The following is a 24055-nucleotide window of genomic DNA, read 5'->3' as shown; positions in this document are numbered from 1 at the left end:
TTAACTATATATTTTACTATATTTTAACTATATATTTTACTATATTTTAACTGTATATTTTAACTATATATTTTACTATATTTTAACTGTATATTTTACTGTATATTTTACTGTATATTTTACTGTATATACTGTATATTTTACTGTATATTTTACTGTATATTTTACTGTATATACTGTATATTTTACTGTATATTTTACTGTATATTTTACTGTATATTTTAACTGTGTGAAGCCAGATTAAACCACCTAAAGATGTAATGTAAAGACATTTCCATACTTCATTTTTCTGTGTTTTAAGTGTTTTCTTTCCCTCTGACCTGGACAACGCTTCATTTGACCTTTGACCTCTGTGGCTCCTTCGTGACCTTTAGTCTGGGCGTGTCAGACTCACCAGTTTCATGCCGTTCTCCGACACGTGTGAGTTGTACTCCTGGATCCTCTGCCGCGCCTCCTCCTCCGTCAGCTCCTTGGTCCCTCTGTCCTCGTCCTCTTTCGTCTCCACCTGAAGGACACAGGTTTAAATGAGTGCACTTCCTTCTCTCACCAGCAGATGGCAGCAGAAGGTGGAGACCATGAAACGCAGTGATTTTCCTCTAATGCGTTTCATATTTTCCGGCTGCAAAGATGAATCGACTCGTTAATCGACACTTGTGATTGACAGACTCTAAAAATAACTTTTATAACAAAGACACAGTGGAATTATTACGACTAAATGTCAAAAAGTCAATCCAATATGTGATTTTCCTCAATAATAGACAATATTTACAGATAAAGTGAATCAGTCATCAGAGTACAAGGAGTATTTGCTCCTCCTTTAATACTTCAAACACAGAATGTTTTATTTACATTCCGGATACTTCATCTGAAAATACCACATTATTCAAACACAAATACAGCTGTATTTAGTCCTGATACTGATACAAATACATGAATACTGAGTATCTGTGTCTTTGTTTAAAATGTTTTTCATGGAACAAAGTCACATTTGAACATAATGTCGTGTAAAAGACGCTCTTTGGATCAAAATGAGACGTTACTTTGGATCTGGATCTGCAGCACGCAACAAAGTACAAGAGTAAAAGTACAATTCTGAAATGTACTTCAGTACATTTGACAGTGGATACTTTCTGTTTGTACTTCATTTGACAGCCATAGTTTTGAAAAGTGGCTCTGCTTCTGTGTTTGTTCTGAGCAGTGTTCAAGAACTTTTACCACTGCAAACTGTTTCAAACTGTTTCAAACTGTTTCAAACTGTTTCAAACTGTTTCAAACTGTTTCAAACTGTTTCAAAGGGTCAGTTAATTCTGTTTGTCACCTTTTTAAAAGACAATACAAATCAAATACAGCCCCTTTTATGTGTGAACTTATACTGATGATTTATGTTTTTATAACTGGACTCATGATGTGACCTTCAGCTTCAGCACTGGACAGTGGACAGTCTTAAACCGTCTTAAACCGTGAGGCTGCATCCTTCTGGCTCTCTCTGTAGAGAGTGAGGCTGCATCCTTCTGGCTCTCTCTGTAGAGAGTGAGGCTGCATCCTTCTGGCTCTCTCTGTAGAGAGTGAGGCTGCATCCTTCTGGCTCTCTCTGTAGAGAGTGAGGCTGCATCCTTCTGGCTCTCTCTGTAGAGAGTGAGGCTGCATCCTTCTGGACTATAAATAACTCCCACAAACTGTGTGTTGCTAAGGCTGGCTCAGCAACGCTCTTTCATCACTCCTAACTCCTCTGTCCTTCCTCCTCCTCACTTGCTCCTCTTCAAATTATGGCAATAAAGATATTCTGTTATTATTACACATGTTTTTAAAACTCTGACCATCTGACCAGGTCATGTGACTGAGATGACCGGTCCAGGTCCTTCTGACGGCAGGACAAAAGTGTCCATGTTGTCCACTAAACTCCTCTAGCTCCTCGCTTCCTTCTCTCCTCCTCTAGCTCCTCGCTTCCTTCTCTCCTCCTCTAGCTCCTCGCTTCCTTCTCTCCTCCTCTAGCTCCTCGCTTCCTTCTCTCCTCGACTAGCTCCTCGCTTCCTTCTCTCCTCCTCTAGCTCCTCGCTTTCTTCTCTCCTCGACTAGCTCCTCGCTTCCTTATCTCCTCCTCTAGCTCCTCGCTTCCTTATCTCCTCCTCTAGCTCCTCGCTTTCTTATCTCCTCCTCTAGCTCCTCGCTTCCTTATCTCCTCCTTTAGCTCCTCGCTTCCTTCTCTCCTCCTCTAGCTCCTCGCTTCCTTCTCTCCTCCTCTAGCTCCTCGCTTCCTTCTCTCCTCCTCTAGCTCCTCGCTTCCTTCTCTCCTCCTCTAGCTCCTCGCTTCCTTCTCTCCTCGACTAGCTCCTCGCTTCCTTCTCTCCTCCTCTAGCTCCTCGCTTTCTTCTCTCCTCGACTAGCTCCTCGCTTCCTTATCTCCTCCTCTAGCTCCTCGCTTCCTTATCTCCTCCTCTAGCTCCTCGCTTTCTTATCTCCTCCTCTAGCTCCTCGCTTCCTTATCTCCTCCTTTAGCTCCTCGCTTCCTTCTCTCCTCCTCTAGCTCCTCGCTTCCTTCTCTCCTCCTCTAGCTCCTCGCTTCCTTCTCTCCTCCTCTAGCTCCTCGCTTCCTTCTCTCCTCCTCTAGCTCCTCGCTTCCTTCTCTCCTCCTCTAGCTCCTCGCTTCCTTCTCTCCTCCTCTAGCTCCTCGCTTCCTTCTCTCCTCCTCTAGCTCCTCGCTTCCTTCTCTCCTCTTCTAGCTCCTCGCTTCCTTCTCTCCTCGTCCTTTCTCCCTCATCACTCTCTCATGAATAGAAGCCTGGATTTTGTCCTTCCGGAACTTTCCGGTCGGCCCTGGCTGTGCTCAGAGATAGAAACACAATCAGCTCCACTCAGGCGAACACACTTCCTCTCCTCAAAACGACACAATAACTGAAGTCCAGTGGTTTTAATCATGTCGATACAAGACGAGCAGTTTGGAAATATATCTCATGATTTGACCCAGTTTAAACGACTTCACACTGGTCCTGGATAAAAGAATCATCGTTACAAAGCTTAATGTCTTCTTTTCAGCAAATGTTGAGGTGAGAGTTTAAATATGACATGATTATTCAAAAATACAAACATTGGTCGTTAGTTGTTCAGTCACTTTGGTGTGATACTTGGATTGCCCGAATATTGTCTGAATATTGTCACTGAACTAATCCAAGAATTATATGGCGACTCCTTTTGGTCAATATTGTCCTTCGTCTGAACACACAGAACACACACAGAACACACACAGAACACACACAGAACACACACAGAACACACACAGAACACACACAGAACACACACAGAACACACACAGAACACACACAGAACACACACAGAACACACACAGAACACACACACACAGAACACACACAGAACACACACAGAACACACACAGAACACACACAGAACACACACAGAACACACACACACAGAACACACACAGAACACACACAGAACACACACAGAACACACAGAACACACACAGAACACACACAGAACACACACAGAACACACACAGAACACACACAGAACACACACAGAACACACAGAACACACACAGAACACACACAGAACACACACACACATAACACACACAGAACACACACAGAACACACACACACAGAACACACACAGAACACACACAGAACACACACAGAACACACAGAACACACACAGAACACACACAGAACACACACAGAACACACACACACACAGAACACACACAGAACACACACAGAACACACACAGAACACACACAGAACACACACAGAACACACACAGAACACACACACACAGAACACACACAGAACACACAGAACACACACAGAACACACACAGAACACACACACACAGAACACACACAGAACACACACAGAACATGTGCCTCGGCAGGATTTAATTATGCCTTAATGAGTTTTCACACCGAGCCGTCCACACAGCGTGAAGAATCCATGACATTTGACTGTGCGACGTAGAGCGATGTAGAGCGATCTAGAGCGGTGTAGAGCGACGTAGAGCGACGTAGAGCGATGTAGAGCGATCTAGAGCGATGTAGAGCGACGTAGAGCGATCTAGAGCGATGTAGAGCGATGTAGAGCGATCTAGAGCGACGTAGAGCGATCTAGAGCGATGTAGAGCGATGTAGAGCGACGTAGAGCGACGTAGAGCGATGTAGAGCGGTGTAGAGCGATCTAGAGCGATGTAGAGCGACGTAGAGCGATCTAGAGCGATGTAGAGCGATGTAGAGCGATGTAGAGCGACGTAGAGCGACGTAGAGCGACGTAGAGCGACGTAGAGCGATGTAGAGCGATGTAGAGCGACGTAGAGCGATCTAGAGCGATGTAGAGCGATGTAGAGCGATCTAGAGCGGTGTAGAGCGACGTAGAGCGACGTAGAGCGACGTAGAGCGATGTAGAGCGACGTAGAGCGATGTAGAGCGGTGTAGAGCGATCTAGAGCGATGTAGAGCGACGTAGAGCGATCTAGAGCGATGTAGAGCGATGTAGAGCGATCTAGAGCGGTGTAGAGCGACGTAGAGCGACGTAGAGCGACGTAGAGCGATGTAGAGCGATGTAGAGCGACGTAGAGCGATCTAGAGCGATGTAGAGCGACGTAGAGCGACGTAGAGCGGTGTAGAGCGACGTAGAGCGACGTAGAGCGACGTAGAGCGATGTAGAGCGACGTAGAGCGATGTAGAGCGGTGTAGAGCGATCTAGAGCGATGTAGAGCGACGTAGAGCGATCTAGAGCGATGTAGAGCGATGTAGAGCGATCTAGAGCGGTGTAGAGCGACGTAGAGCGACGTAGAGCGACGTAGAGCGATGTAGAGCGATGTAGAGCGACGTAGAGCGATCTAGAGCGATGTAGAGCGACGTAGAGCGACGTAGAGCGATGTAGAGCGACGTAGAGCGACGTAGAGCGACGTAGAGTGATGTAGAGCGATGTAGAGCGACGTAGAGCGATGTAGAGCGATGTAGAGCGACGTAGAGCGACGTAGAGCGACGTAGAGCGGTCTAGAGCGATCTAGAGCGATGTAGAGCGACGTAGAGCGACGTAGAGCGATGTAGAGCGACGTAGAGCGACGTAGAGCGACGTAGAGCGATGTAGAGCGACGTAGAGCGACGTAGAGCGACGTAGAGCGATCTAGAGCGATGTAGAGCGATGTAGAGCGACGTAGAGCGACGTAGAGCGATGTAGAGCGATGTAGAGCGGTGTAGAGCGACGTAGAGCGACGTAGAGCGACGTAGAGCGATCTAGAGCGATGTAGAGCGATGTAGAGCGACGTAGAGCGGCGTAGAGCGATGTAGAGCGGTGTAGAGCGATCTAGAGCGATGTAGAGCGATGTAGAGCGACGTCGAGCGACGTAGAGCGACGTAGAGCGGTCTAGAGCGATCTAGAGCGATGTAGAGCGATGTAGAGCGACGTAGAGCGGCGTAGAGCGATGTAGAGCGATGTAGAGCGATGTAGAGCGACGTAGAGCGATGTAGAGCGACGTAGAGCGACGCAGAGCGACGTAGAGCGACGCAGAGCGACGTAGAGCGACGTAGAGCGACGCAGAGCGACGTAGAGCGACGCAGAGCGACGTAGAGCGATGTAGAGCGATGTAGAGCGACGTAGAGCGACGTAGAGCGACGTAGAGCGATGTAGAGCGATGTAGAGCGACGTAGAGCGACGTAGAGCGATGTAGAGCGATGTAGAGCGGTCTAAACATGACACAATCAACCAGCGACGTCAGAAACACTCGGGAATGTTTCGCTCGTACACAACCACCAACTGTTTATCATTTTAAACCTGTATTAAAGTCATTAACATAATATCTGTGACACAACTTTGATTATATAATATGGCGTCTTTGTTTGTTTCTCCCACCTGGAGAGGACAAGGACCCCCCACCCACCTGGAGAGGACAAGGACCCCCACCCACCTGGAGAGGACAAGGACCCCCACCCACCCACCTGGAGAGGACAAGGACCCCCCACCCACCTGGAGAGGACAAGGACCCCCCCCACCTGGAGAGGACAAGGACCCCCCCCACCCACCTGGAGAGGACAAGGACCCCCCACCCACCTGGAGAGGACAAGGACCCCCCCCACCCACCTGGAGAGGACAAGGACCCCCCACCCACCTGAAGAGGACAAGGACCCCCACCCACCTGGAGAGGACAAGGACCCTCACCCACCTGGAGAGGACAAGGACCCCCCACCCACCTGGAGAGGACAAGGACCCCCACCCACCCACCTGGAGAGGACAAGGACCCCCACCCACCCACCTGGAGAGGACAAGGACCCCCCACCCACCTGGAGAGGACAAGGACCCCCCACCCACCTGGAGAGGACAAGGACCCCCCCCACCCACCTGGAGAGGACAAGGACCCCCCACCCACCTGGAGAGGACAAGGACCCCCCCCACCCACCTGGAGAGGACAAGGACCCCCCACCCACCTGAAGAGGACAAGGACCCCCACCCACCTGGAGAGGACAAGGACCCCCCACCCACCTGGAGAGGACAAGGACCCCCCCCACCCACCTGGAGAGGACAAGGACCCCCCACCCACCTGAAGAGGACAAGGACCCCCACCCACCTGGAGAGGACAAGGACCCCCCACCCACCTGGAGAGGACAAGGACCCCCCCCACCCACCTGGAGAGGACAAGGACCCCCCACCCACCTGGAGAGAACAAGGACCCCTTTTTCCAATTGAGAATCATGACCTCAGATCTGGAGCTGGTTCTCTTCCCAGACGCTTCCCTCTCGGCTCAATCGTCCCAGTGAATGTTTAAGTTGTAATAAATAGAATAAAAAATAGTAACAAAAAACATAAACAGAAATCACGACTCTGTTCCAGTTAAATGTTATGTTTTTTTTTGGATGAATCGTTGTGACAGTAATTCCTATTTTACAGTGTAACATGTGACTCCAGGGCAGTTACAGGTCAGATCTGTGGAGAAGCAACTTTACACTTGTATAATGCTGTTTAGTGTAGAATTCAAGGCAAAGCAATAATATCTGATCAGAGCCACGTGAAACATTAAATCTGCACAAACCAAAGTAAAACTGCACAAATGTCCGAAATTCAGATTAATGTGAAGTAGAAAAGGTTGAACTGAAGCTTCCACAGATCAAGTCTCACTGTGGGGACTGATCTGGAGCAAAGGATGCTGGGAATTATTCATAAATGTTGCATTTCTTCTTTAAATAAAGACAAAACTTCTCAAGTAAATCAATGAAATGCAGTGTTTTCATGTTCAGGGCGGAGCACTGCCAGAAGCTGCTGCACAAACGTCTCTGAGCGAGGCAAAGTCAGACACTTTATTAGGTACAGCAACAACAGAAGTGTCAATCACAAGTGAAGTGTCAATCACAAGTGAAGTGTCAATCACAAGTGAAGTGTCAATCACAAGTGAAGTGTCAATCACAAGTGAAGTGTCAATCACAAGAGCTCCCTTATATCCACCAGGTCTAAACCAGACAAGTTTAAAGCTGAACAAAGACATTTAGAAATAACAGAACTAAACTTCTGCCTCTGGGTCAAAGGTCAAACAAACACATGTTTTCACGAGGTCAAACTGATTCTGTTTTTGTAAAATATTATTTATGAACATCATTTTACGACAGGACAAGGGCCCGCGACAGGACAAGGGCCCGCGACAGGACAAGGGCCCGCGACAGGACAACGGGCCCGCGACAGGACAACGGGCCCCGCGACAGGACAAGGGCCCGCGACAGGACAAGGGCCCGCGACAGGACAACGGGCCCGCGACAGGACAGAGCGACGTAGAGCGATCTAGAGCGATGTAGAGCGATGTAGAGCGACGTAGAGCGACGTAGAGCGATGTAGAGCGGTGTAGAGCGATCTAGAGCGATGTAGAGCGACGTAGAGCGATCTAGAGCGATGTAGAGCGATGTAGAGCGATGTAGAGCGACGTAGAGCGACGTAGAGCGACGTAGAGCGACGTAGAGCGACGTAGAGCGATGTAGAGCGACGTAGAGCGATCTAGAGCGATGTAGAGCGATGTAGAGCGATCTAGAGCGGTGTAGAGCGACGTAGAGCGACGTAGAGCGACGTAGAGCGATGTAGAGCGACGTAGAGCGATGTAGAGCGGTGTAGAGCGATCTAGAGCGATGTAGAGCGACGTAGAGCGATCTAGAGCGATGTAGAGCGATGTAGAGCGATCTAGAGCGGTGTAGAGCGACGTAGAGCGACGTAGAGCGACGTAGAGCGATGTAGAGCGATGTAGAGCGACGTAGAGCGATCTAGAGCGATGTAGAGCGACGTAGAGCGACGTAGAGCGATGTAGAGCGACGTAGAGCGACGTAGAGCGACGTAGAGTGATGTAGAGCGATGTAGAGCGACGTAGAGCGATGTAGAGCGATGTAGAGCGACGTAGAGCGACGTAGAGCGACGTAGAGCGGTCTAGAGCGATCTAGAGCGATGTAGAGCGACGTAGAGCGACGTAGAGCGATGTAGAGCGACGTAGAGCGACGTAGAGCGACGTAGAGCGATGTAGAGCGACGTAGAGCGACGTAGAGCGACGTAGAGCGATCTAGAGCGATGTAGAGCGATGTAGAGCGACGTAGAGCGACGTAGAGCGATGTAGAGCGATGTAGAGCGGTGTAGAGCGACGTAGAGCGACGTAGAGCGACGTAGAGCGATCTAGAGCGATGTAGAGCGATGTAGAGCGACGTAGAGCGGCGTAGAGCGATGTAGAGCGGTGTAGAGCGATCTAGAGCGATGTAGAGCGATGTAGAGCGACGTCGAGCGACGTAGAGCGACGTAGAGCGGTCTAGAGCGATCTAGAGCGATGTAGAGCGATGTAGAGCGACGTAGAGCGGCGTAGAGCGATGTAGAGCGATGTAGAGCGATGTAGAGCGACGTAGAGCGATGTAGAGCGACGTAGAGCGACGCAGAGCGACGTAGAGCGACGCAGAGCGACGTAGAGCGACGTAGAGCGACGCAGAGCGACGTAGAGCGACGCAGAGCGACGTAGAGCGATGTAGAGCGATGTAGAGCGACGTAGAGCGACGTAGAGCGACGTAGAGCGATGTAGAGCGATGTAGAGCGACGTAGAGCGACGTAGAGCGATGTAGAGCGATGTAGAGCGATGTAGAGCGACGTAGAGCGACGTAGAGCGACGTAGAGCGATGTAGAGCGATGTAGAGCGGTCTAAACATGACACAATCAACCAGCGACGTCAGAAACACTCGGGAATGTTTCGCTCGTACACAACCACCAACTGTTTATCATTTTAAACCTGTATTAAAGTCATTAACATAATATCTGTGACACAACTTTGATTATATAATATGGCGTCTTTGTTTGTTTGGGCGTTTGGACTTCCCTCTCCCCAGACACTTCCTCCAGCTCCTCTGGGGGGATCCCGAGACGCTCCCAGGCCAGCCGAGAGACATAGTCTCTCCAGCGTGTTCTGGGTCTTCCCTGGGGCCTCTTCCGGTGGGACATGCCTGGAACACCTGTCCAGGGAGGGGCCCAAGAGGAGCAGCGGCTCTACTCCGAGCTCCCCCCGTGTGGCTGAGCTCCTCACCTGATCTCTAAGGGAGCGCCCAGCCACACGGCGGAGGAAACTCATTTCGACCTCTTGTATCCGCGATCTTGTCCTTTGGGTCATTAAAGCTCATGACCATAGGTGAGGTCAGAACGTGGAGTGAGCGGTAAATCCAGAGCTTTGTCTTTGGACTCAGCTCCTTCTTCACCTCAACAGCCGATCTCACGCTCCATCAAGACCCCGAGATACTTGAACTCCTCCACCTGGGGCAAGGACCCCCACCCACCTGGAGAGGACAAGGACCCCCACCCACCTGGAGAGGACAAGGACCCCCACCCACCTGGAGAGGACAAGGACCCCCACCCACCTGGAGAGGACAAGGACCCCCACCCACCTGGAGAGGACAAGGACCCCCCACCCACCTGGAGAGGACAAGGACCCCCACCCACCTGGAGAGGACAAGGACCCCCCACCCACCTGGAGAGGACAAGGACCCCCCACCCACCTGGAGAGGACAAGGACCCCCACCCACCTGGAGAGGACAAGGACCCCCACCCACCCACCTGGAGAGGACAAGGACCCCCCACCCACCTGGAGAGGACAAGGACCCCCCCCACCTGGAGAGGACAAGGACCCCCCCCACCCACCTGGAGAGGACAAGGACCCCCCACCCACCTGGAGAGGACAAGGACCCCCCCCACCCACCTGGAGAGGACAAGGACCCCCCACCCACCTGAAGAGGACAAGGACCCCCACCCACCTGGAGAGGACAAGGACCCTCACCCACCTGGAGAGGACAAGGACCCCCCACCCACCTGGAGAGGACAAGGACCCCCACCCACCCACCTGGAGAGGACAAGGACCCCCACCCACCCACCTGGAGAGGACAAGGACCCCCCACCCACCTGGAGAGGACAAGGACCCCCCACCCACCTGGAGAGGACAAGGACCCCCCCCACCCACCTGGAGAGGACAAGGACCCCCCACCCACCTGGAGAGGACAAGGACCCCCCCCACCCACCTGGAGAGGACAAGGACCCCCCACCCACCTGAAGAGGACAAGGACCCCCACCCACCTGGAGAGGACAAGGACCCCCCACCCACCTGGAGAGGACAAGGACCCCCCCCACCCACCTGGAGAGGACAAGGACCCCCCACCCACCTGAAGAGGACAAGGACCCCCACCCACCTGGAGAGGACAAGGACCCCCCACCCACCTGGAGAGGACAAGGACCCCCCCCACCCACCTGGAGAGGACAAGGACCCCCCACCCACCTGGAGAGAACAAGGACCCCTTTTTCCAATTGAGAATCATGACCTCAGATCTGGAGCTGGTTCTCTTCCCAGACGCTTCCCTCTCGGCTCAATCGTCCCAGTGAATGTTTAAGTTGTAATAAATAGAATAAAAAATAGTAACAAAAAACATAAACAGAAATCACGACTCTGTTCCAGTTAAATGTTATGTTTTTTTTTGGATGAATCGTTGTGACAGTAATTCCTATTTTACAGTGTAACATGTGACTCCAGGGCAGTTACAGGTCAGATCTGTGGAGAAGCAACTTTACACTTGTATAATGCTGTTTAGTGTAGAATTCAAGGCAAAGCAATAATATCTGATCAGAGCCACGTGAAACATTAAATCTGCACAAACCAAAGTAAAACTGCACAAATGTCTGAAATTCAGATTAATGTGAAGTAGAAAAGGTTGAACTGAAGCTTCCACAGATCAAGTCTCACTGTGGGGACTGATCTGGAGCAAAGGATGCTGGGAATTATTCATAAATGTTGCATTTCTTCTTTAAATAAAGACAAAACTTCTCAAGTAAATCAATGAAATGCAGTGTTTTCATGTTCAGGGCGGAGCACTGCCAGAAGCTGCTGCACAAACGTCTCTGAGCGAGGCAAAGTCAGACACTTTATTAGGTACAGCAACAACAGAAGTGTCAATCACAAGTGAAGTGTCAATCACAAGTGAAGTGTCAATCACAAGTGAAGTGTCAATCACAAGTGAAGTGTCAATCACAAGTGAAGTGTCAATCACAAGTGAAGTGTCAATCACAAGAGCTCCCTTAAATCCACCAGGTCTAAACCAGACAAGTTTAAAGCTGAACAAAGACATTTAGAAATAACAGAACTAAACTTCTGCCTCTGGGTCAAAGGTCAAACAAACACATGTTTTCACGAGGTCAAACTGATTCTGTTTTTGTAAAATATTATTTATGAACATCATTTTACGACAGGACAAGGGCCCGCGACAGGACAAGGGCCCGCGACAGGACAAGGGCCCGCGACAGGACAACGGGCCCGCGACAGGACAACGGGCCCGCGACAGGACAACGGGCCCCGCGACAGGACAAGGGCCCGCGACAGGACAAGGGCCCGCGACAGGACAAGGGCCCGCGACAGGACAACGGGCCCGCGACAGGACAACGGGCCCCGCGACAGGACAAGGGCCCGCGACAGGACAAGGGCCCGCGACAGGACAACGGGCCCGCGACAGGACAACGGGCCCCGCGACAGGACAAGGGCCCGCGACAGGACAAGGGCCCGCGACAGGACAAGGGCCCGCGACAGGACAAGGGCCCGCGACAGGACAACGGGCCCGCGACAGGACAACGGGCCCCGCGACAGGACAAGGGCCCGCGACAGGACAAGGGCCCGCGACAGGACAAGGGCCCGCGACAGGACAACGGGCCCGCGACAGGACAACGGGCCCCGCGACAGGACAAGGGCCCGCGACAGGACAAGGGCCCGCGACAGGACAACGGGCCCGCGACAGGACAACGGGCCCCGCGACAGGACAAGGGCCCGCGACAGGACAAGGGCCCGCGACAGGACAACGGGCCCCGCGACAGGACAAGGGCCCGCGACAGGACAAGGGCCCGCGACAGGACAAGGGCCCGCGACAGGACAAGGGCCCCGCGACAGGACAAGGGCCCGCGACAGGACAAGGGCCCGCGACAGGACAACGGGCCCCGCGACAGGACAAGGGCCCGCGACAGGACAAGGGCCCGCGACAGGACAAGGGCCCGCGACAGGACAACGGGCCCGCGACAGGACAAGGGCCCGCGACAGGACAAGGGCCCGCGACAGGACAAGGGCCCGCGACAGGACAAGGGCCCGCGACAGGACAAGGGCCCCGCGACAGGACAAGGGCCCGCGACAGGACAAGGGCCCGCGACAGGACAAGGGCCCGCGACAGGACAACGGGCCCCGCGACAGGACAACGGGCCCCGCGACAGGACAACGGCCCCGCGACAGGACAACGGGCCCTGCGACAGGACAAGGGCCCGCGACAGGACAAGGGCCCGCGACAGGACAAGGGCCCGCGACAGGACAAGGGCCCCGCGACAGGACAAGGGCCCGCGACAGGACAAGGGCCCGCGACAGGACAAGGGCCCGCGACAGGACAAGGGCCCGCGACAGGACAAGGGCCCCGCGACAGGACAAGGGCCCGCGACAGGACAAGGGCCCGCGACAGGACAACGGGCCCCGCGACAGGACAAGGGCCCGCGACAGGACAAGGGCCCGCGACAGGACAAGGGCCCGCGACAGGACAACGGGCCCGCGACAGGACAAGGGCCCGCGACAGGACAAGGGCCCGCGACAGGACAAGGGCCCGCGACAGGACAAGGGCCCGCGACAGGACAAGGGCCCCGCGACAGGACAAGGGCCCGCGACAGGACAAGGGCCCGCGACAGGACAAGGGCCCGCGACAGGACAACGGGCCCCGCGACAGGACAACGGGCCCCGCGACAGGACAACGGCCCCGCGACAGGACAACGGGCCCTGCGACAGGACAAGGGCCCGCGACAGGACAAGGGCCCGCGACAGGACAAGGGCCCGCGACAGGACAAGGGCCCCGCGACAGGACAAGGGCCCCGCGACAGGACAACGGCCCCGCGACAGGACAACGGGCCCTGCGACAGGACAAGGGCCCGCGACAGGACAAGGGCCCGCGACAGGACAAGGGCCCGCGACAGGACAACGGGCCCCGCGACAGGACAAGGGCCCGCGACAGGACAACGGGCCCCGCGACAGGACAAGGGCCCGCGACAGGACAAGGGCCCCGCGACAGGACAAGGGCCCGCGACAGGACAAGGGCCCCGCGACAGGACAAGGGCCCGCGACAGGACAACGGGCCCCGCGACAGGACAAGGGCCCGCGACAGGACAACGGCCCCGCGACAGGACAACGGGCCCCGCGACAGGACAAGGGCCCGCGACAGGACAAGGGGCCCCGCGACAGGACAACGGGCCCGCGACAGGACAAGGGCCCGCGACAGGACAAGGGCCCGCGACAGGACAAGGGCCCCGCGACAGGACAACGGGCCCCGCGACAGGACAACGGGCCCCGCGACAGGACAAGGGCCCGCGACAGGACAAGGGCCCGCGACAGGACAAGGGCCCGCGACAGGACAAGGGCCCGCGACAGGACAAGGGCCCGCGACAGGACAAGGGCCCGCGACAGGACAACGGGCCCCGCGACAGGACAACGGGCCCCGCGACAGGACAACGGCCCCGCGACAGGACAACGGGCCCTGCGACAGGACAAGGGCCCGCGACAGGACAAGGGCCCGCGACAGGACAAGGGCCCGCGACAGGACAAGGGCCCCGCGACAGGACAAGGGCCCCGCGACAGGACAAGGGCCCCGCGACAGGACAAGGGCCCGCGACAGGACAAGGGCCCCGCGACAGGACAAGGGCCCGCGACAGGACAAGGGCCCCGCGACAGGACAAGGGCCCCGCGACAGGACAAGGGCCCCGCGACAGGACAAGGGCCCGCGACAGGACAAGGGCCCCGCGACAGGACAAGGGCCCCGCGACAGGACAAGGGCCCCGCGACAGGACAAGGGCCCGCGACAGGACAAGGGCCCCGCGACAGGACAAGGGCCCCGCGACAGGACAAGGGCCCCGCGACAGGACAAGGGCCCCGCGACAGGACAAGGGCCCCGCGACAGGACAAGGGCCCGCGACAGGACAAGGGCCCGCGACAGGACAAGGGCCCGCGACAGGACAAGGGCCCGCGACAGGACAAGGGCCCGCGACAGGACAACAGGCCCCGCGACAGGACAAGGGCCCGCGACAGGACAAGGGCCCCGCGACAGGACAACGGGCCCCGCGACAGGACAACGGCCCCGCGACAGGACAAGGGCCCGCGACAGGACAAGGGCCCGCGACAGGACAAGGGCCCGCGACAGGACAAGGGCCCGCGACAGGACAACGGGCCCCGCGACAGGACAACGGCCCCGCGACAGGACAAGGGCCCGCGACAGGACAAGGGCCCGCGACAGGACAAGGGCCCACGACAGGACAAGGGCCCCGCGACAGGACAAGGGCCCGCGACAGGACAAGGGCCCGCGACAGGACAACGGGCCCCGCGACAGGACAAGGGCCCGCGACAGGACAAGGGCCCGCGACAGGACAAGGGCCCGCGACAGGACAAGGGCCCGCGACAGGACAAGGGCCCCGCGACAGGACAAGGGCCCGCGACAGGACAAGGGCCCGCGACAGGACAACGGGCCCCGCGACAGGACAAGGGCCCGCGAACAGGACAAGGGCCCCGCGACAGGACAACGGGCCCCGCGACAGGACAACGGCCCCGCGACAGGACAAGGGCCCGCGACAGGACAAGGGCCCGCGACAGGACAAGGGCCCCGCGACAGGACAAGGGCCCGCGACAGGACAAGGGCCCGCGACAGGACAAGGGCCCGCGACAGGACAACGGGCCCAGCGACAGGACAACGGGCCCCGCGACAGGACAACGGCCCCGCGACAGGACAACGGGCCCTGCGACAGGACAAGGGCCCGCGACAGGACAAGGGCCCGCGACAGGACAAGGGCCCGCGACAGGACAAGGGCCCGCGACAGGACAAGGGCCCCGCGACAGGACAAGGGCCCGCGACAGGACAAGGGCCCGCGACAGGACAACGGGCCCCGCGACAGGACAAGGGCCCGCGACAGGACAAGGGCCCCGCGACAGGACAACGGGCCCCGCGACAGGACAACGGCCCCGCGACAGGACAAGGGCCCGCGACAGGACAAGGGCCCGCGACAGGACAAGGGCCCCGCGACAGGACAAGGGCCCGCGACAGGACAAGGGCCCGCGACAGGACAAGGGCCCGCGACAGGACAACGGGCCCCGCGACAGGACAACGGGCCCCGCGACAGGACAACGGCCCCGCGACAGGACAAGGGCCCGCGACAGGACAAGGGCCCGCGACAGGACAAGGGCCCGCGACAGGACAAGGGCCCCGCGACAGGACAAGGGCCCGCGACAGGACAAGGGCCCGCGACAGGACAACGGGCCCCGCGACAGGACAAGGGCCCGCGACAGGACAAGGGCCCCGCGACAGGACAACGGGCCCCGCGACAGGACAACGGCCCCGCGACAGGACAAGGGCCCGCGACAGGACAAGGGCCCGCGACAGGACAAGGGCCCCGCGACAGGACAAGGGCCCGCGACAGGACAAGGGCCCGCGACAGGACAAGGGCCCGCGACAGGACAACGGGCCCCGCGACAGGACAACGGGCCCCGCGACAGGACAACGGCCCCGCGACAGGACAACGGGCCCTGCGACAGGACAAGGGCCCGCGACAGGACAAGGGCCCCGCGACAGGACAAGGGCCCCGCGACAGGACAAGGGCCCGCGACAGGACAAGGGCCCCGCGACAGGACAAGGGCCCCGCGACAGGACAAGGGCCCCGCGACAGGACAAGGGCCCGCGACAGGACAAGGGCCCCGCGACAGGACAAGGGCCCCGCGACAGGACAAGGGCCCCGCGACAGGACAAGGGCCCGCGACAGGACAAGGGCCCGCGACAGGACAAGGGCCCCGCGACAGGACAAGGGCCCCGCGACAGGACAAGGGCCCCGCGACAGGACAAGGGCCCCGCGACAGGACAAGGGCCCCGCGACAGGACAAGGGGCCCGCGACAGGACAACGGGCACCGCGACAGGACAACGGGCCCCGCGACAGGACAACGGGCCCCGCGACAGGACAAGGGCCCGCGACAGGACAAGGGCCCCGCGACAGGACAACGGCCCCGCGACAGGACAAGGGCCCCGCGACAGGACAAGGGCCCCGCGACAGGACAACGGGCCCCGCGACAGGACAAGGGCCCCGCGACAGGACAAGGGCCCGCGACAGGACAAGGGCCCGCGACAGGACAAGGGCCCCGCGACAGGACAAGGGCCCGCGACAGGACAAGGGCCCCGCGACAGGACAAGGGCCCCGCGACAGGACAAGGGCCCGCGACAGGACAAGGGCCCGCGACAGGACAAGGGCCCGCGACAGGACAAGGGCCCCGCGACAGGACAAGGGCCCCGCAACAGGACAAGGGCCCGCGACAGGACAAGGGCCCGCGACAGGACAAGGGCCCGCGACAGGACAAGGGCCCCGCGACAGGACAACGGGCCCCGCGACAGGACAACGGCCCCGCGACAGGACAAGGGCCCGCGACAGGACAAGGGCCCGCGACAGGACAAGGGCCCGCGACAGGACAAGGGCCCGCGACAGGACAAGGGCCCGCGACAGGACAAGGGCCCGCGACAGGACAAGGGCCCGCGACAGGACAACGGGCCCCGCGACAGGACAACGGGCCCCGCGACAGGACAACGGCCCCGCGACAGGACAACGGGCCCTGCGACAGGACAAGGGCCCGCGACAGGACAAGGGCCCCGCGACAGGACAAGGGCCCCGCGACAGGACAAGGGCCCGCGACAGGACAAGGGCCCCGCGACAGGACAAGGGCCCCGCGACAGGACAAGGGCCCCGCGACAGGACAAGGGCCCGCGACAGGACAAGGGCCCCGCGACAGGACAAGGGCCCCGCGACAGGACAAGGGCCCCGCGACAGGACAAGGGCCCGCGACAGGACAAGGGCCCGCGACAGGACAAGGGCCCGCGACAGGACAACGGGCCCCGCGACAGGACAAGGGCCCGCGACAGGACAAGGGCCCCGCGACAGGACAACGGGCCCCGCGACAGGACAACGGCCCCGCGACAGGACAAGGGCCCGCGACAGGACAAGGGCCCGCGACAGGACAAGGGCCCGCGACAGGACAAGGGCCCGCGACAGGACAAGGGCCCCGCGACAGGACAAGGGCCCGCGACAGGACAAGGGCCCGCGACAGGACAAGGGCCCGCGACAGGACAACGGGCCCCGCGACAGGACAACGGGCCCCGCGACAGGACAACGGCCCCGCGACAGGACAACGGGCCCTGCGACAGGACAAGGGCCCGCGACAGGACAAGGGCCCCGCGACAGGACAAGGGCCCCGCGACAGGACAAGGGCCCGCGACAGGACAAGGGCCCCGCGACAGGACAAGGGCCCCGCGACAGGACAACGGCCCCGCGACAGGACAAGGGCCCGCGACAGGACAAGGGCCCGCGACAGGACAAGGGCCCCGCGACAGGACAAGGGCCCGCGACAGGACAAGGGCCCGCGACAGGACAAGGGCCCGCGACAGGACAACGGGCCCAGCGACAGGACAACGGGCCCCGCGACAGGACAACGGCCCCGCGACAGGACAACGGGCCCTGCGACAGGACAAGGGCCCGCGACAGGACAAGGGCCCGCGACAGGACAAGGGCCCGCGACAGGACAAGGGCCCGCGACAGGACAAGGGCCCCGCGACAGGACAAGGGCCCGCGACAGGACAAGGGCCCGCGACAGGACAACGGGCCCCGCGACAGGACAAGGGCCCGCGACAGGACAAGAGCCCCGCGACAGGACAACGGGCCCCGCGACAGGACAACGGCCCCGCGACAGGACAAGGGCCCGCGACAGGACAAGGGCCCGCGACAGGACAAGGGCCCCGCGACAGGACAAGGGCCCGCGACAGGACAAGGGCCCGCGACAGGACAAGGGCCCGCGACAGGACAACGGGCCCCGCGACAGGACAACGGGCCCCGCGACAGGACAACGGCCCCGCGACAGGACAAGGGCCCGCGACAGGACAAGGGCCCGCGACAGGACAAGGGCCCGCGACAGGACAAGGGCCCCGCGACAGGACAAGGGCCCGCGACAGGACAAGGGCCCGCGACAGGACAACGGGCCCCGCGACAGGACAAGGGCCCGCGACAGGACAAGGGCCCGCGACAGGACAAGGGCCCCGCGACAGGACAACGGGCCCCGCGACAGGACAACGGCCCCGCGACAGGACAAGGGCCCGCGACAGGACAAGGGCCCGCGACAGGACAAGGGCCCCGCGACAGGACAAGGGCCCGCGACAGGACAAGGGCCCGCGACAGGACAAGGGCCCGCGACAGGACAACGGGCCCCGCGACAGGACAACGGGCCCCGCGACAGGACAACGGCCCCGCGACAGGACAACGGGCCCTGCGACAGGACAAGGGCCCGCGACAGGACAAGGGCCCCGCGACAGGACAAGGGCCCCGCGACAGGACAAGGGCCCGCGACAGGACAAGGGCCCCGCGACAGGACAAGGGCCCCGCGACAGGACAAGGGCCCCGCGACAGGACAAGGGCCCCGCGACAGGACAAGGGCCCGCGACAGGACAAGGGCCCCGCGACAGGACAAGGGCCCCGCGACAGGACAAGGGCCCCGCGACAGGACAAGGGCCCGCGACAGGACAAGGGCCCGCGACAGGACAAGGGCCCCGCGACAGGACAAGGGCCCCGCGACAGGACAAGGGCCCCGCGACAGGACAAGGGCCCCGCGACAGGACAAGGGCCCCGCGACAGGACAAGGGGCCCGCGACAGGACAACGGGCACCGCGACAGGACAACGGGCCCCGCGACAGGACAACGGGCCCCGCGACAGGACAAGGGCCCGCGACAGGACAAGGGCCCCGCGACAGGACAACGGCCCCGCGACAGGACAAGGGCCCCGCGACAGGACAAGGGCCCCGCGACAGGACAACGGGCCCCGCGACAGGACAAGGGCCCCGCGACAGGACAAGGGCCCGCGACAGGACAAGGGCCCGCGACAGGACAAGGGCCCCGCGACAGGACAAGGGCCCGCGACAGGACAAGGGCCCCGCGACAGGACAAGGGCCCCGCGACAGGACAAGGGCCCGCGACAGGACAAGGGCCCGCGACAGGACAAGGGCCCGCGACAGGACAAGGGCCCCGCGACAGGACAAGGGCCCCGCAACAGGACAAGGGCCCGCGACAGGACAAGGGCCCGCGACAGGACAAGGGCCCGCGACAGGACAAGGGCCCCGCGACAGGACAACGGGCCCCGCGACAGGACAACGGCCCCGCGACAGGACAAGGGCCCGCGACAGGACAAGGGCCCGCGACAGGACAAGGGCCCGCGACAGGACAAGGGCCCGCGACAGGACAAGGGCCCCGCGACAGGACAAGGGCCCGCGACAGGACAAGGGCCCGCGACAGGACAAGGGCCCGCGACAGGACAACGGGCCCCGCGACAGGACAACGGCCCCGCGACAGGACAACGGGCCCTGCGACAGGACAAGGGCCCGCGACAGGACAAGGGCCCCGCGACAGGACAAGGGCCCCGCGACAGGACAAGGGCCCGCGACAGGACAAGGGCCCCGCGACAGGACAAGGGGGAGCAGAGCCGTGTGATCAGGTATTTCTTGTGGTTGGATCAAGATTCACGGAGAAGATCAAGTGACGAGTCAGCTCAGTTGAACTTTGGAACCTGAGCCACAAAACTGCACCGGCCTCTAGCATCGTCACTATGGCAACCACTTCATGATCGCATTTAATTCAATTTTGATTGTATTATTGTACAAATAGTTGTGGTTCATTGTCTTGATGACAAACACATATACATATATATATATATATATATATATGGTTTATGAGCTCTGTTCAGACATAATCTAAGTGGGCTACATCTCATTCTGCTGCAGGACTAAACCAGGGACAAGGACAAACAAGACCAGAACTAAACCAGGACTAAACCAGGATAAAAGGACCGTGTGTCTTGTCGTTTTGTCGTTTCCCTGCTGTAGTAAAAGTCAGAGGAGATAATCCATATTCTAGCGTCAGCAGCTGGTGGAAAACACGACTAAAGCGAGCGGTCAATAATTCAGAGCAAGAGCAAATCAGGCCCAAAGACACAGAAGGAAACACAAGGTTTTAACGCTCATGCCTTTTACTTGAGTTCAGAGTTCACATTTCAAACCTCCAGGAGCTTTAACCTTTGAGAAAAGACCGGGAAATGAGACGTTTCAGAAGGTGTTGGTTTGTTCAGGAACTACAATACTTAAGTTCCTGATACTGCTAATGACACGATGAACTTCTGATTCCTCAGAGTTTGAGTCATTTACTGCATTTGCGTCGGTCGTGTTACTTTGTTAGACTGTTTATACTTTTATTACGACCAGTTCAAAATGTCTATTGTAGCTTTAGTCATTTAAAGAACAACTATTGTGTATTTTTGTGTTGTTTTTGTCCTTCAAACTTTCGTTACTTTGGCAAAAAAACTAATAAATTCACGTCGCTCAAGTCTGAAGAGATAAACAAAAGCTAGCTGCGCTCCGACATGCTAATGCAGCCGCGCAGTTATGAAGTCGAGTCTGGAGATGATTTATGGACGATCTCAGACGTGACATGACAGATCAGGACAACACTTTAAACAGGTTTTTACTGCTCGTGTCCTTCAAGTGCAGCACATGGCGATTCTGACCGTTATTTTACGTCTTTATCCACAAAGAACAAACACATTTATTAAACTGAAGACACATTTCTTTGCTGATCTGTTTGCTCGGGCGTATGAGCCGTTCAATGTGTGTTTTAGCTCATATTTGACTTAGAATTAAAGTAAAAGAACCACATAGACATGTGTTCACCTCCATGTTGCCGTAGTAAGACATCGGGGAATCACAGGAGCAATAAAAAGACCTGTACATGAATAAATGTTTGATTGACACATTCCAGGCAAAGCAGTTCCATTCCAGCCGCTCGACTCTCCAGAACAGAACTTTACATTAATGAACATTTTTGAACTCAAGAACTCGGCTTCTGCACTTTGAAGTCACAGAAACCCAGTTGTGTGAGCGACTGAGAGTTCGGCGGTGTGTATCTGAATGAGAGCACAGTTTCCATGGCAACAGGAGCCGGCGGCAGCAGAGAGAGCTCGACTGTATCTGAAGTGGAGCAAAAGCAGCAGCACAAACATCTCCAACGCACAGATGAGACGCATGATTTACACTCAAACATATCCCAGAACGCCCACAAATCCAACTGTGAGGGGCGTCGCCGGGGGCGTCGTTGCCGGGGGCGTCGATTCACCTGAATATCGTGATACTCAGAGCCACGGTACACTACAGGTATTGTGATATTTTGAGGTGCAATGTTGCCTGGATTTCAGTTGATTTTCGTTTCAAAACTGGCCAAAAAGTAGAAATGACGACTTCAGATGAGAAGAAGTGACAAGAAGTGTTACTAAAGTGTCATTAGAGGTCTAATTAAAGTCATTAGAGGTCAGCGTCAGGCCTGTACCGGGCTCAGACCATGACCTCTGACCTCTGGGACTGAACCAGGATGAAATGCACTGTTTACATAAATGTCTGAGCAGGTTCCAGGTTCCACGTCCTCATGGACCTTCTCAAGTGTCTGAAGCTCTGAGTAATGAGCTCTGGAGAACTGGAGCCGACAGGAGCCGACAGGAGCCGACAGGAGCCGACAGGAGCCGACAGGAGGCGACAGGAGGAGATCAATGTCACAAACGGGACGTAGACAGAGCTCCAAGAAACCCGTATTAGTCCTGGTTTAGACCTGGTTTAGACCTGGTTCAGACCTGGTTTAGTCCTGGTTTAGTCCTGGTTTAGGCCTGGTTTAGACCTGGTTTAGGCCTGGTTTAGACCTGGTTTAGACCTGGTTTAGACCTGGTTTAGTCCTGGTTTAGTCCTGGTTTAGACCTGGTTTAGTCCTGGTTTAGACCTGGTTTAGACCTGGTTTAGACCTGGTTTAGTCCTGGTTTAGACCTGGTTTAGACCTGGTTTAGTCCTGGTTTAGTCCTGGTTTAGACCTGGTTTAGACCTGGTTTAGACCTGGTTTAGACCTGGTTTAGACCTGGTTTAGTCCTGGTTTAGACCTGGTTTAGTCCTGGTTTAGACCTGGTTTAGACCTGGTTTAGACCTGGTTTAGACCTGGTTTAGACCTGGTTTAGACCTGGTTTAGACCTGGTTTAGACCTGGTTTAGACCTGGTTTAGACCTGGTTTAGTCCTGGTTTAGACCTGGTTTAGACCTGGTTTAGTCCTGGTTTAGTCCTGGTTTAGACCTGGTTTAGACCTGGTTTAGACCTGGTTTAGACCTGGTTTAGACCTGGTTTAGTCCTGGTTTAGACCTGGTTTAGTCCTGGTTTAGACCTGGTTTAGACCTGGTTTAGACCTGGTTTAGACCTGGTTTAGACCTGGTTTAGACCTGGTTTAGACCTGGTTTAATCCTGGTTTAGTCCTGGTTTAGTCCTGGTTTAGACCTGGTTTAGACCTGGTTTAGACCTGGTTTAGACCTGGTTTAGACCTGGTTTAGACCTGGTTTAGGCGGTTACACAGCCTGTGCTCACACAAACCACTTCCTCCTGAACTTCTGCTTCTCACGACAACAACACTTCAAACACACATTGAACATTAAAGGATGTTTGTCCTGGTTTATGGTTCATATCTGACACTAAAGTGACACAAAGATCAACGTTTTCTGTCGCTTAAAAAAAAAGATTAAAATTACATAAATGCAAACGAAAAACATGTTTTGACGGTGCTAAATATATAAATGTCTCTTCTGTAAGTGCAAGAATCTACTCCAATAACTTCAGACACTTCTTCTCTGGTACAGGCTTCAGAACGTCCCCTTCACACACAAACACAGACGCGGCGCGTACCTTTGGAGCATGTTTGGGTTTGCGGAAGAAGGAAGTCTTGGCCGTGAAGAAGGTGAAGTCCTCGCTCTCATCGTCCAGACTGCAGTAGCCGCTGCTCATGCTGTTGCTGCTGCTCATCGAGGGCGTCAGCACCGAGTTCACCGTCATTTAGGCAACGCAAAACCGGACCAGGAAACGACCGGGAAACGACCAGGAAACTAGCAGGAAACGACCAGGAAACTAGCAGGAAACTAGCAGAAAACTAGCAGGAAACTAGCAGGAAACTAGCAGGAAACTAGCAGAAAACTAGCAGGAAACTAGCAGGAAACTAGCAGGAAACGACCAGGAAACTAGCAGGAAACTAGCAGGAAACTAGCAGGAAACGACCAGGAAACTAGCAGGAAACATGCGTCTTCAACCGACAATAACAGTGGCGCTGGTGTGTCTCTGTCTTCGATGCTGCTGCGTCTCTGTCTCTGTCTTCGATGCTGCTGCGTCTCTGTCTCTGTCTTCGATGCTGCTGCGTCTCTGTCTCTGTCTTCGATGCTGTCTCCAGTTCAGTCTTTCACCAAAGCAAAGCCAAATGAAGCATGAACGTGACATGAAAAGGTCATTTCTTCATTCAGAGTTTAAAGAACCAGAAAATGTCCTTCCAAAACGTCTTTAAAAATAGCACCTTTCAGGCTTCGCTGATTAGATCTTTGTCGAAATGTCCAAAACTTTCACCGATCGTCTTTAGATCTTCAGTGTTTTGCT

General features: G+C 57.2%; 1 protein-coding gene across 2 annotated transcripts in view; it reads right to left on the bottom strand.

Moving 5' to 3' along the window:
- rassf5 (Ras association domain family member 5) overlaps nt 1–23526 on the bottom strand; it is a 33065-nt gene extending 9539 nt beyond the window's left edge. For both annotated transcript variants that reach the window (XM_072451406.1, XM_072451407.1), the window contains exons 1-2: nt 23321–23526; nt 395–505 (exon numbers count right to left, since the gene is read on the bottom strand). In XM_072451406.1, the coding sequence (XP_072307507.1) occupies nt 395–505; nt 23321–23467 (258 nt within the window). In that variant the 5' untranslated portion in view covers nt 23468–23526. The remainder of the gene's footprint in view (nt 1–394; nt 506–23320) is intronic.
- Nucleotides 23527–24055: the final 529 nt, after the last annotated feature.

The sequence above is a fragment of the Eucyclogobius newberryi genome, unplaced genomic scaffold (assembly GCF_026437365.1).
Source record: "Eucyclogobius newberryi isolate DKJ021-1_F unplaced genomic scaffold, fEucNew1.0.hap1 SCAF_19, whole genome shotgun sequence".
Taxonomy (NCBI): Eukaryota; Metazoa; Chordata; class Actinopteri; order Gobiiformes; family Gobiidae; genus Eucyclogobius; species Eucyclogobius newberryi.
This window is presented reverse-complemented; position numbering and strand designations above follow the sequence as displayed.